Here is a 14139-nt window from a genome sequence, read left to right on the forward strand (position 1 = left end):
TGTTCTTGCCATGGCTGATTTTAGAGTCCATTCTCCGTTTTACTAGGGAAGCTCCATCTCTGAAACAGTCCTGAGTGTCTCTTTACTCTGCTTCAATCCCTGGATAGTCACACGACAGATACTCATTACGGTGGACCTGACAACCTGGGACCCCCCTGGGGAAAGAGGTCTGAGTAGGGACACAGTTCTGTCTCCTTTCAAAGTGAGGTTCAGGAAAGAGCTGTCACCCAGAACTCAGAGATGTGGGCACTGACAAGTGGAGAGCTGATGAACTGGACACAAGTGACGGATCCTGTTAAAAGAACACGGGAGAGACACATGGAGTGTGGACTGGAAGGACTGCAGGCCAGAATTCTAGAATGAGTCATCACAACAGAGAGCAACAGCCTTTCAGGGCAGGGAGGGGCTGGAGAGAGACAGAGAGGGGGAAAAAAAAGAAATTCAGTCATGCTGAAGTGAGATAGGATTTCCACACCTGCCTGTGTTGAAAAGCTAAAAATAGGGACATTTGGGGAAAAACTGTGAGGAATCTTTTAATTCCACAGATAGGGGCTATAGGGAAGGAGGTTGGCAGAGAAGGGTGTGTCTCTCACTCTTGGTAAAATTGGAAACAGAAAAATTATATTTTAGGTATTCCAACCTTCACTGTTTTCCTTGCCCCCTCAGGCCTGTTCTCCCCATCTTTCCCTGCTATCAAGTCTCTTCCTTAGGAAAAAGTCTAATATGTTTATCCACTTAAGTTTACAAGGCTTAATGTGACAATTTTACATGTTAGCCGAACCTCATGTCTGAAGCCAAAGATGCTTGGCTTCAATACAGCAACCATTAAAACAACAACAGTAACTATATAATTCATTGTACCCAGCACAAGGCTAAGCGCAGTGGTTGCTCAATAAATATTTACCAAAAGACTTCAAAAAGCATTATTTATATTATCAAACTCTGGACACAATCTAAATATTCAGCAATGCTAAAACCATTGAAGAACTTTGGAGATGAAGAAATACCACATTGCTATACAAGATTTCAAAAGACTTTTTAACAACTTGGGGAAATGCTTATCATGAGATGTTAGGGAAAATGAACAGCATTCAAAGCTCTACTAGACTATGTCAATGATAAAAATCATATGCATTTACAGAAGACTTAGAAAAGCTGTGGGTATCTCTGGAATCTGTGGGATTTGGGGGATATTTTTAGTTCTTTCCACTTCTATGTATTTTAAAATTATTTACAGTTGGTATGAGGGAATTATTACAAAGCAAATGTTGTGAAAGATAGATTTGGGGGAGGAAGCCCTTTTTAGGTGCCCGTGTATTTCAGTCTGTTGGTGTGGCAGGCCTGGTCAAATACACGGGGGTGGGGAGATCGGGGAGGGGGGTGGGGGGTCGGGGAGTGGGGAGTGCAAGCCTCTCCAGTAATGGAGGCTGGCTGGTTAACCAGCAGAGAACAGGTTTTAAAAGAGTGACACAGCAGTGGAGAGTCTGACCTTTGAAGAAAAATGGAGTGCATGGTGATGTTGGTTTACTGGTGCTTTGAACATAGGCAGGCAGCCTTCCACTGGGAGGGTTTCTCTGTGCTAGGCTAATAGGCTAGTCCAGCAGCTCGAACACGGCCAGCTCCTGAGTCTACCTCACCTTTTGTTCCTTAAACACTCAAGCCTTGCTCAGGGGCTGAAACATGCCTATTTTCACCCTGCTCCTCCACCCTTTTCTGTTTAAAATACAGCTGGAAGATTCATTGAAACTCTTAGTGTTGGTACCTCAGTGATGATCTTTATTAAAGTCTATAAGAACTGAGGTTGTAGCCCTTGTAAGAAAACACTATTTAATACAGTGCCTATACTATAAAACCTACATTAAAAAAAAAAATCTTGGTTTATAACAGTTTTCAGCATTTGTAAACAAGAAAACCTTCAGTTATTTCTGAAAAGCCCTTCTAAACATCTGCGTTTTTCTCCTAACTTCAGTTGCTTCCCATCTCCTTCCCTTGGGATTTGTTGCCTCTGTGAGGCAAACTTCACAACAAGCATCGAACAAACCAATAAACAAAACCCAAACCAAATTTCTAATTTCCTGCACTTAAAAAAATGAAGTCCTAGGCTATTCTTATAATTCAAGGATCTTAAGATCTAAATGGAGGATTTGACAACTTTGAAACCCTACGCAAACCTAAGATTTTCTTTTTATTATCTACTAGTTATTAAAGTACCCAAGCTTCCTGATGAAAGAAGGCTGGACGGCATTAAGGACCGCGGAGGCTTGGGAGAATTGTGAAAAGAAGAAATCCCAGCTCTGCCTGGAAGACTGCGTGTGAAACAGCCCGACTCCTCCGGCGGCTCCAGGCCACGTTTTGCAGGCGGCCGCATCTGCCTCCCCTGTCTCTCTTACCTCCTTGATGTGAGGCACTATTTGTGGCCGGCGTGGTGGAAGGACACAGTGAGGTTCTCACCCCCGCCCCCCGCCCCCAGCTCCCATCCCCAGTTCCATCAAAGCGAACCCGGGCCAGCGCAAGGATCTCCGAGTTGCTAGTGTGCTGAGGCTGGGACTGTCACTCATTCTCCGATCAGCGCGTGAACGCATCTCGGCAGCGGCTGGCAGGAAACAATTCTGCAAAAATAATCGTACTCAGCCTGGCAATTGTCTGCCCCTAGGTCTGTTGCTCTGCCGCCGTCCACACTCGCTGCAAGGGGGGGGCAGAGAATTTACCGCGGCAAGAACATCCCTCCCGGCCAGCAGATTACAATGCTGCAAACTAAGAATCTCATCTGGACTTTGTTTTTCCTGGGAACTGCAGGTACATTTTCAAAATTATTATTCTCAATTTGATATGCTCATTGCCCTCTGCCCCCTCCTCGTCCCCCGAGGAACGCTGTTATTTGGGGGTGGTTTTACGTGGAATGCTAAGGGTGTTCATTTTCCTGGAGCTGAGGAAGGAGCGCGTCGTCCTTGCAGCCTAGCCGAACCCCGCGCCCTCCCGGGCTGCCTGGACCGGGACAGCTTCCCCGCGCAGCGAGCGCCGGGCGCCCCTCCAGCGCGCCCGCCCTTCCCACTTTGTGTGCCCGAGGCGCTGGGAGCCGAACCGTCCGCTCCCGGGGACGCTGCGGTCGCGCCGGCGATGGGCAGCGCTCCATCCCCGAAAGCGGGCGGCGGATGCCGTAGCTCGGTGGTGCAGCCACACAGGCTCGGCTTCCGTGGGGAAGGGGTTTTCAGCCCCTGCCCCACGAAGAGTGAACAATAAGGCCGGGGCAACCGCCCGCGATCGTTATTTCCCCGGGTCTAATAAAGTGGGACTCGCCGCCTTTGCGCCTACCCCCTTCCCTCCCCGCCCCGGAGAAATAACGGTTTGCAAAAATGGGGCGAAATGGGCAGAATCTCAGGGCTGTGTGGCCGTTGTTGCACCTCCCTGTCGATATGACGTTAGTTTTTCATTTGCCAAATTGCTGGTTAGTTGCAAAGCCTGCTCTCGGCCCAGAGCAAGGAGGGATGGGAGGGTCGAGCGCTGCGTTTTGACAGGAGGAAGTGCGGAGGGGCGGAGGGCGAGGAGGGCGTGATCGGGGCTGCCTGGTGTGTGTGTGCGCGCGTGTGTGCGCGCGTGTGCCTTCACACGCACCGCGAGCCCCGTGTTGCACGGTGCGAGAGAAGAATGGCAGGTAGCCTCTCGAAACACCTCGCCTCAGTCTCCTTTCTTTGGGCGAGGTTCCCGATCCTGGGAAAGTGCGAACAATAGGGAGCTAGGAGGAAGACAGTAGTGATGCTCCCGCGGGTGGAGGGGGCCGCGCCGCCGCCCAAAACACCTTGGCGGCCGGGAGGGAGGTGGTGTTCCCCCCCCCCCCATTCGGGGTATTTCCATCCTAGCCTCCCTGGAAGATTTTTCTGTGCGTGCCCACCCTCCCCTCCAGCTGCTCACTCCACCCCACCCCGCCTCACCCCACCCTGCCTCACTCCACCCCACCCCGCCCCAGGATTTGCGTTTTGGAGCTGACGGACGGGAATAAAGGAGACGGGGATGCTGAGTGCTGGGTGGGGTGGGCGGACATTCTAGGCTGGGGGGTGGGGGGGCGTGTGCTGGGAGAAGCGCCCGATGAGAGCCGGGCGGAGGGGTCTGTGTGTTGCGACCGCCGCTGCTAGGCGCCGCTGGAGCGGCCGTAGACCGCCCGGCCGGAGTGCGGGAGAGCGGGGAGCACCCAACGCGCCCCCTCCCCGGGTGGCACGAGAGCCGCGCGCGGCCGCCGCCTCCAGCCAACTCGGGTCTCTTCTCCAGCGACCAATCAGAGAGAGGCTGGCTGGGCGGGAAGCTGTGAGAGGCTTTTTATTTCGGCGCGGGTGGCGGCCCGGGGCTGCCAGCACGGTCTCCCGGTGCGCCAGCCTAACGGTCTCGCTCACCCCACAAGCCCAGGCCGGGAGGAACCCCGCCCTGCGGCCGGCCCCCTGCCCGGCCCGCAGTTTCCGAGGAGATAACATGGAGTCGAGGTGGTCACAGGAAGGTCTCCCGGGCCGACCCGCCGGTGCTCGCCCACTCGCGCCTCCTGCACGCCGGCTTGGACCATCCCTCCCGCTCCTCTGGCACACACACGCGCACACACACACGGGCTCGCGCGCGCACGCCGAGCCGTCTGGGCCGGAGCGTGTGGCCCGGGAGGGCGCAGAGGCTGGGCGCACCGACGCGCGTGCGCTGACCGGCGCGCCTCGGGCCGGGGGCGACGCCGGGGGCGGGGCTTTGGCCGGCGGGGGCGAGCCTCCCGACGGGGGGCCAACCCCGGCTGACCCCTGGTTCTGTGCCCACTGCCCGGTGGCCAGGGGCGCCCTGTCAGGTCTTCTCACGTCGTGTCGGTAGGTCTCCGGCGCGCGATTGATTTCCCTGCACCGCACGAGTGTGTTTGTGTGATTCTGGGGCCTTCTGTCCCCTAGGTGGGGGCATGACCGTACAGACCTGATCTTTGAGGGGCTCTGGGGGATCGCTCAGCTGTCCCCAACCCCGTGATGGGTGTAGCTCTTGGTGTCGGGATTCCCTAGGGAGTTATAGCAGGTACACGCCCAGGGAATCCCAGATTGGCTGTTCTTGGCTGCCAAGGTATGGGTGGCTTTCTGACCAGTGTTTGGAATGAAAGCATCCTCTTTCGGGGGCCCTAGTAACGTGAGGATGGGGAGAAGGCAGAACGAACGAGAAACACATGCAAGGTTGCTTAACAAAAGAAAGAAGTTGAGCGGTTTTCCAAAGAGAAATAATTTTCCATTAAAGTATTGTTTTCACCATTGAAAAAACCAATGTAGAGTTCAAGTCAGAGGGGCAGGACAGAAACAGAAATAACAGAGCAGTCTTGCTCTCTCTCCCTCTTTCTCTCTCTCCCACCCACACACACATACACACACGTTTTAGGGTTGTTGTTGTTTGTTTGTTTGTTTGTTTGCCTCCAATATTCTAGCATCTCCAGGGACAATGGTAGTTAAGTCACTGCCCGGCTGGGAACACATGAAAATGTAAATATAAGGTGTGTTCATCTTAATATACCAAAGGAATTGTGTCTGCTGTCATTTTGGTGCCTTCTGCTCCTTAGTAATAAAGTGAAAGGTTGTGGAATTACACATTTGAGTTTATCGTGATGCCGTTTTAGATGTTTTGTGGGAAAATTGCTTGAATGATCTGGAATGGTTGTTAAGTCATATTTATTTGATAATTTTTGCAATTCTCTGCCAACTTGGAAGAGTCAGGGAGTGATCAGGACTGGTTTTCTAATAAGTTGCACCAGATTAAGAACAAAGAGCACCTTTGCTACCCAAAAGCTAGCTTGCATGTATATATATAATACATATTGATATCATTCTCTAAATGAATTAAGATATGTTTCAGCAGAATTTGCTGTCAATACAGTTATGGTGAGCTAAAATTTTTTTTGATCAGTTTTCATTTTAAGATCAGTAATGTATGTTTCTGAACAAAGTTTAATGGAATGTAATAGAGCTGTGCTGTGCTTAATCTCTCAGCTGTGTCAGACTCTTTGCGACCCGAAGGACTGTAGCTTGCCAGGCTCCTCTGTCCATGGCATTTCACAAGCCCACTGGAGTGAGCTGCCATTTCCTTCTCCAGGAAATCTTCCTGACCCACGAATTGAACTCTCATCTCTTGCACTGGCAGGCAGATTCTTCACTCCTGAGCCACCAGGGAATCTCATAGTCTAACACTTACTGTTTTGTAGAGTCAGTTTTTCAAGAAGCTTCCCCTGTCTTCCCCTGACAGATTAAACTTGATGACTTCTTCCCAGATACCTTTACCAAGAATCTTTTTTTTTTTTTTTGAAAATAATGTTAAAATAGCAGGACACATGCTTGTTCCATAAGGTGGTTCATCGAAGTCTCTATGCTAATTGATTAAGCTATGGGTTTGTTGATTTAAATGGTGGTTGTTTCTTGAGTTTGATAGTTCAAGAATTAAAGTAGTAATTGTTTGCAAAAAACTTCATGGTGTGGATGTGCTGTTTTCAAGGACTGTAGGTGCTTAGTCAAAGCAGCAATAAGAGAGGAAAAAACCCCCAATTTTGAGAGTTTTGCATAGCACTTTTCTTTAGAATACATTTATCATTAATTAGCTTCCTCAGATAGGTAATATGTTATTTAATGTAAGTGATCTATATCTGTATTTTTTTTTTTCTGTCATAGGGAACATCCTAATTGCCTTTCAAAATAAATAGCACCATTTTGTCATTCAAATACTAATCTTTTGACGTGACAGATGTTTTTGTTTGCTGCAGAACCTAGTTTTGTAAATTACAGACAGTATCTTGTAAACTTCACACTGCTTGAAATAGGGACTTCAGAATTTCTGATCCAAGCAGAGTCTTTTAAGGTGACAAAGCCTCTATTTAATATTAGTTTGATGAATTCCCCACCTTTACGTCTTCACAGTTAAAGGACGGGGGCTGCTTCCCAGACTGAAAGGGACTTCAGTGCTGATGGCACACCTCCAAAGATATTTTACAGACAGTCCTTCCTGTCTTGGTGAAAAGTAAGTGATTGACTACCTGTTGCTAATGAACGGTTTGAACTTTCCCTGCTGATCTTGGTTCTGCGGTGCCGGAGAGCAGAACCAGTCAACAGGGAGAGGAGAGAAGAGATTGGCACCTGCCCTCGTCAGTCTTCTGGGAACAGTCACTCTGGCAGGAGACAAAGGCATTTTTAAAAGGCTCTCCTGTGCTACTTAAGTATTGAGGTTTTGAGCACACACATGTCTTATGCTGTCAATATAAATATTTAAATGTAAATTCCATAATTGATAATTCTTCAGTTTAGGTATTATTAATCCGTCAATTCACCTAACACTATATAGGCTGAGAAACTTCTGAAATGTTAAAAGAAGGGGCAGGAAATTATACATAGCACTTTTTTCCAACCTTAAAAATGAATTACAAATTAAACCACATTGAAAACTTGACTCTGCAGGCCATATAATGATAACGGCTGTTTGAGGTTTGAATCAAGAAGGCAAGGTTAAGATTCCTTTAGTTAAAAAGGAAGAAACAATACGATTCAGAGAAGGATTTTATACATCTCTTAAAATACTCAATGAGGCTTTGAGCAGTATTGTCAGAGTCGGCCTCTTAGGAAGAGTGAATACCCAAGGACCTCTCCGAGTCTTGATGAATAGGTCTCTATGAGATCCAGAGTTTCTCATATGAGAAAACCGTGTCATGAACCTACTATCAGCGATACAGGCAAATGTCCTTAACTACTGTAGAGTGGTACCACACAGAAGGCCATCTGAAGGTCAGAGGCATGTCAACTCTAGCCCTTTTTGTTACTGCATCTTAGTGCCACACTGAAAACCATTTGCTGCTGTACAGGGATGGAAATTATTTGGCGTTGCCAGTGGTGCCATTATGCCCTTTTGTTTCACCGTGTTGAAACGCCGTCTCTTGGCTGAAGATCCTCATTAGGAGCACTGCCTTTTGATGTTGGTGTGGGTGCCAATGGCGGCCTTTCAGGCACGTTCAATACACTACACTTGATATGCTGTTAGGCCGTGTCTACACGCAGCCACTGAGTTCACTGTTTTCAGTTAGGTAGCCACACTTTTTCTTTCCTGCAGAATTAATTTGACTTCCAAGCAATCACTCAAAGAGGACTGTGCTAGAAGAAGAAAACATTTGGTCTGTCTTGTGTATTTGTGCATGTGTGTGTTTTAAAGGTTTTAATAAACCTGTTAGGCATTCTTTTTCTCCAGATATATGTAGATATGATTGTAGATGTGACTTCAGTTCAAAGATTGCCTCACTGGTGGGACTTGACAGGCTTTTGTCTAACCTGTGTTCCACTGGATATGCTCACTGAGTACGTTTTGATTTGTAGCTGCAAACCCTGGCAACATCTGGCCCTGTTTTCCATCCTGTACCATTCCTGAGAGATCAGATTACCTCACCATTTAGGAATATTCATAGTGGTGTCATGCCAGTAGGGATTGGGTTATAATAGGTATTCTCTTAAATAGTTCATCAAATATGTTTATTGAGTGCCAGCTTTTTATCATCAGCTCTGTGGCGAATTACAAAGCACTGTGATGACCTAATTTCTGCTGTCAAGGAACCCTACGAGTAGGAGAGCCTAGAGATTAAGAGTGGCCGGTGGCCCTCGGGTGACACCCCAGGCACATAGATCCTTTATTAGTTGTCTGATCCCGGGTGAGTCAATTCAGTTCTCTAAGTTCATTTCCTCTTCTGTGAGGTGGGAAAATTAGCAATACCTCCTTGTTAGAGACCTTGTGAATATTTTAGAATGCACATGAGCTGTGCTTATTAAAGAGAAAGAGGGGTGTATATGGATCTAGAAAAAAAAATTATGCAGACATCATGCTCTCTTTTTAGATAGACTTTAAAAAAGGATGTTAAAATACTGTATTTCATTGATTAGAACTAGATTCTTAAAAATCTTGTTTTAAATATGCCTGCCATGTTGTTGGTTATGAATACTTCAGAGAGAAGGGGGTCTTGGGAAGTTGAAAGTTGTTAGCAAAAGGATTCTGGGTTTCATGGGGCCGAAAGGTCTGTGATTTTGAAGGCAATTCAGAACTCTCTTGCTTTTGACTGTGAGTACAGTTACATGTCACCAGATCCGCATCGCCCCCCGAGCCTTGGAAGGAACCCATGCAGCTAAGGAGTCCATGCAAACACCTGACTTGCCGTGGCAACTGTGTTGGCCTGCCTGGGCCCACTCGCCTGAGAATACAAACTAATTGTTCCAGCGTGTACCTGTACCTCGTAAAGGTTGTTTGTGTAGTGCTTTGAAGATGAGAGCCATGTATCAAAATCAAAGTTATTTTTGAAAAGAAAAAGCTATTTGACCTATATTTTATAGACTGTCTTTAGTGAGAACTGAGGTGATTAAATATGTCTCACCGCAGATATTTTTATAAATTACAAACTGGAATAAAAGTAAGGTAATTGCTCTTTTTACTGAGATGAGTCAAACATAAGTGCCCTATTGGTGAGGCTGGAAGAGGTTTGCCAACTAAAGGCATAGGATACTGGATGGTTTTGTTGTAGCCATCAAAGGGGATAAACTGGATATGTAATCCTAATTAGTGTATCTGGTTTATCATCTGTATACAATTCACAGAGGTTTTGATCATTGTGTCTTTTCATCTTCATATCTTTTATTTGGTAAATATTAATCAAGTAGGTGCTGGGTGCTAGGAATGCAGTGGTAAGCTTAACATACATCTCTGTATAGAGCTTCCAGTCTAAGACTGTGGAGGAATATAGACGTTAAAGTAATTCACGCACATCTTTATAGTTACATATTCTGATTAAAAACTAAGAAAAGGAGCAGGGTGCTATGAGATATTATCAGGGGGACATCCATCTTTGGGTAGTTGGGGAGGTAAACAGGTAACGTTTAAAAACCTCTCTGTGAAGTAGGAAGGACAGATGCTCCTCTTAGTTGAAGGCATGGTTGATTGACTGCTTAACAAATCTTGGTTGAATCACAACAGACATTCCTGACTTTCTCAATTTAGCGAACTTTCCTGAAACCTTGTGATGGTCAAACAGTTTCAGGAATTGTGGTGGGTTTCAGTTATGAGTCGAGTAAGGCGTGTCTCTGCTTCTGGAGCTTACCATCCAGTGTGGGGGAGACATCCTGTACTTATAAATACAGACATGAATTAAATACCATTGGAGCACAAGGAAGGAAACAAGTAATTCGGCTTGGGGCTCCCTTGAGGTGGGTAAGGGGCGTCAGTTTGCCTTCAGTGGATGGAGGAGGAAGAAGAGGTGATTCAGTAGAACCAACGCATAGAGACGTGGATATATAACAGTTGTATCTAGGGAACAGTGTAGGGTGCTTGGGGAGAAATGGCCAGAGATGAGGAGAAAAAACAATTCTCGGGGCCAGATTGTGTTAGGTCTTGAAACAGAAACTGAGGCTAGGAGAGTAAGTAAGTGATTTACTCAGGTGAAGCTTGGACTGTAACTTACTTTCTCTGACTGCATTTCATCCTTTTCTAAGGTTAGGATAATTTGAATACATAGAGGATCAGCCAGGCCTCCCCGGTGGCTCCGTGGTAACGAATGTGCCTATAGGGCCGGAAATATCGAAGACAAGCATTCGATCCCTGGGTTGGGAAAAACCCCTGGAGTAGGAAATAACAACCCACTCCAGTATTCTTGCCTGGAGAATCCAGTGGACAGAGGAGCCTGGCAGGCTACAGTCCACGGGGTCGAAAGAGTCAAACACGACTGAGGTGACTTAGCACAGCATCAGGGTACATGCCAAGCAAAGGTGAACTTGCTTGGCTTCTGGATCTGATGGAAATAAGGGGGGAGTGGTAGGCAGTATTAAGAGCTTTGGAGTCTGACAGGTCTAGGTCAAAGTCACTGTCATTGACATTCCACACGTTGCTGCATTTCTGAGCTCGCCCTCTCTGTAAAATGGGAAAAGTGACACCTGCATTGTGGGTCTTGGTGAGCTTAACTAATTCACATATGCAAGGTGGATAATATCTTACACATATGTAAGATGGATACTGGAAGCGAGCTCTGAAGAATTGGTGCTTTTGAACTGTGGTGTTAGAGAAAACTCTTGAGAGTCCCTTGGACTGCAAGGAGATCAAACCAAACCCTAAAGGAAATCAGTCCTGATTATTCATTGGAGGGACTGATGCTGAAGTTGAAGCTCCAATACTTTGGCCACCTGATGCATTGGGAAAGACCCTGATGCTGGGAAAGATTGAAGGCAGGAGGAGAAGGGGACAACAGAAAATGAGATGGTTGGATGGCATCACCGACTTGATGGACATGAATTTGAGCAAGCTGTGGGAGTTGGTGATGGACAGGGAAGCCTGGTGTGCTGCAGTCCATGGAGTTGCAAAGAGTTGGACATAACTGAACGACTAAACTGAATGGAACTCAGTATTTGTTTTTAAAGTTTATCCTCCATGGAGGTTTTGTTTGAAATGGTTATTAAACAGGTGTAAATGGGATGTGCAGAGTTTGTGCTGGAAGCCGAGGGGAAAAACAAAATACATTTAAGTGTATTATACTGGTCCTGCAGAGGCTTTCAGATGGCTGGGGCGAAGACACTTAGTTCAGATGGTAGGAAATCCTGAAAGATACTGTGTGAGTAAGTGCCTAGAGAGAAGGAGGCAGGCAGTAATTGTGAGAATTATTCAGAAAGCCAAAAATCATCTTAGTTGGTTTTCGTGTCTGGAAAAAGGTGTGGCAGAGCTACTGATCTCAAGCTCCAGGGACACAGGATAAATAAGAGGAAGGACCAGTTCTCTGTAGGAGGAGATGCGTCTAGCTGGAGGATCCTTGGTATTGAGGAGCAATGAAAGCAGACTGGATGTTGGCACAGGTCTTATTAAAATCGTAAATGCTAAACAAAGGAGGGGGTGCTACTGGGGATGTAAGAAAAATCATTTTTTAAAATATTTAAGGGTATAGTCAGCTACAGCAATGGAATATCTGCTGTGTTAGGCTCTGCATTTGATGCCAGCTGTGAATTAGTGGAGAATTGTTGCAGACCTTAAAGGAAGTTTTAGTTTTATGTGGCAAGCAGTATAGGGGCTGGACAAAATTGTGAGTTGGTGAAAGGATTTTTGCTGCATTATAAAAAGTCAGCTAGATGATGGAGAACTTAGAGGCGGGGAGGTGGGAGATCCAGTTAAAGCTGCTCTGAAGGCCTGTGAAGTGCAATGAAAGTCTTTTGTTTTAAGAGTAGGAAGATGTGTATGTGAAGAAAGGGAACAATTGGGCTTAGATTTAAAAGATTTGGGTTCAGCATTTGGCTCTGTTACCAACTAGTCTAGTTAATCTGTGAAAGTTGCTTAATATCTTCAAACTGTAATTTCCTCATTTGAATAGGAAAATCAAATCAAATAATTCACCACAAACCAAAATATTTAACTATACCTTTTATTAATACACACACAGCTGAAAAGTCTTACAAAAATCAAATTTTGTGTATCAGAGCTGCTTGTTAAAGAAATACAACTGTGATATATCTATATTTTATAAAGCAGATAATCTTGGAAAGATACACTTGTGGTAACTTTGGGTAAGAATGAAAAGGATCCACAGCGGACACCCTGGAGATCACAAATCAGCCAGAAAGGGAAATGATAGGTCCAAAATGGTAGCAGACTGAGATAGAAAAACATTGATGCTATAAACCCAAAGTAATGCAATAATCATGGTACTGTCAGCCTGATAGGGAATTGGGAAGAAGGGCTTACCTTGGATGAAGAATGGATACCCTCAGTTTTATGCACATTACTACTATTACTACTAAGTCGCTTCAGTCGTGTCTGACTCTGTGCGACCCCATAGACGGCAGCCCACCAGGCTCCTCCGTCCCTGGGATTCCCCAGGCAAGAACACTGGAGTGGGTTGCCATTTCCTCCTCCAATGCATGAAAGTGAAACGTGAAAGTGAAGTCGCTCAGTCGTTTCCGACTCTTCGCAACCCCATGGACTGCAGCCTACCAGGCTCCTCCGTCCATGGGATTTTCCAGGCAAGAGTACTGGAGTGGGGTGCCATTGCCTTCTCCGTTTATGCGCATTAGGTTTTAGGAAAAAATTGGGCATCTATGTGTCTTAACTTATAGGTCAATATTTTTCAACCATGGGTGGTGGAATCTATTCAGTTGGCTTCTACTAGTGTTAAAGAAAGGAAGGAAGGGGGAAAGAGGGAGAAAGAAGAAATGGAATAAAATAGAAAGAGAGTATATCTTATACAGTAAGGGTAGATACTGTTTTGTGATACTTTTGTTGATCTGGTTGTAATGGAAAACATATATCATGTTATGACTCGGGTCAAAAGAGTTAGAAAGCTAATGTCATAGATGAAAGAATATAGGACTAGAGAGAAGGGAAAACTGTCTGTAGTGCAGAGAAGGGATTGGGAAGAGATTTAATGGGTTTGTGGGGAGAGGGAGAAGCAATATCAGTGAAAATACTTACTGAGCATTGCTGCAGTCTGTTAGCTGCAGATGTAAAACAAAACCCCAAAACTCTCAAGTACAATTCCTTGATAGTAAGAGAGCTTACTGTCTAGTAGAGAATGAAAAGACGGCTGGGAATACCAGGTAGCATTTAAAGCCAGTACGTGGCTCAGAGTGTCGAGGCAAGATAAAGATTGCTTGTGCACCAGTGGAGATTGGAAAACTCTTCACAGTGTAAATGAGAGCTGAAAGAGGTTTAAAGGAAGGATTTAGCATGGATGAGGTATGTGAAACTGTTGCATGTTTGGGTGGAAGCTTGGAGGTAACCCAGCTAAGGAGATCAAGAAGACAGAGTCATAGTAGTCTATATTTTTAATCCTTTTTCAGTGGAGGGAAAACACCATGAGTTACAACTGGTACATTGTGGAGTCTTTATCACACCTGGAGTGTTTATGTTGATGTATTTATGTAGCATCTAGAATGGTACTTGTCCATAATTTATGAAGTGATGGTGAACAAATAAAGGGGACCAGAGCCTCGCAAGTAGGAATGCCTGGGTTAGAGAAGGATAATAATGTTAAGTAGAAGAGTTGGAAAGCAAATGGAATTTATAAGCATAATCTCAGTTTTGTTTTAAAAATCTTTTTCACTTTTTAAGACTGAAAGAAGATTATTTTTATACAACCTGAGCTTTCTCTAATGAGCTTTA

General features: G+C 45.7%; 1 protein-coding gene across 24 annotated transcripts in view; it reads left to right on the top strand.

Annotated features, from left to right (window-relative positions):
• Nucleotides 1-2420: 2420 nt before the first annotated feature.
• NCAM1 (neural cell adhesion molecule 1) overlaps nt 2421-14139 on the top strand; it is a 362325-nt gene continuing 350606 nt past the window's right edge. For 6 of the 24 annotated variants that reach the window (XM_061440321.1, XM_061440322.1, XM_061440323.1 and 3 more), the window contains exon 1: nt 2446-2796. In XM_061440321.1, coding sequence (XP_061296305.1) covers nt 2745-2796 — 52 coding nt within the window. In that variant the 5' untranslated portion in view covers nt 2446-2744. Of the gene's footprint in view, nt 2797-14139 lie in introns of all 24 variants that reach the window. The other 18 variants (XM_061440319.1, XM_061440320.1, XM_061440318.1 and 15 more) reach the window with 9 other exon arrangements.

This window comes from Bos javanicus, chromosome 15, assembly GCF_032452875.1.
Source record: "Bos javanicus breed banteng chromosome 15, ARS-OSU_banteng_1.0, whole genome shotgun sequence".
Taxonomy (NCBI): Eukaryota; Metazoa; Chordata; class Mammalia; order Artiodactyla; family Bovidae; genus Bos; species Bos javanicus.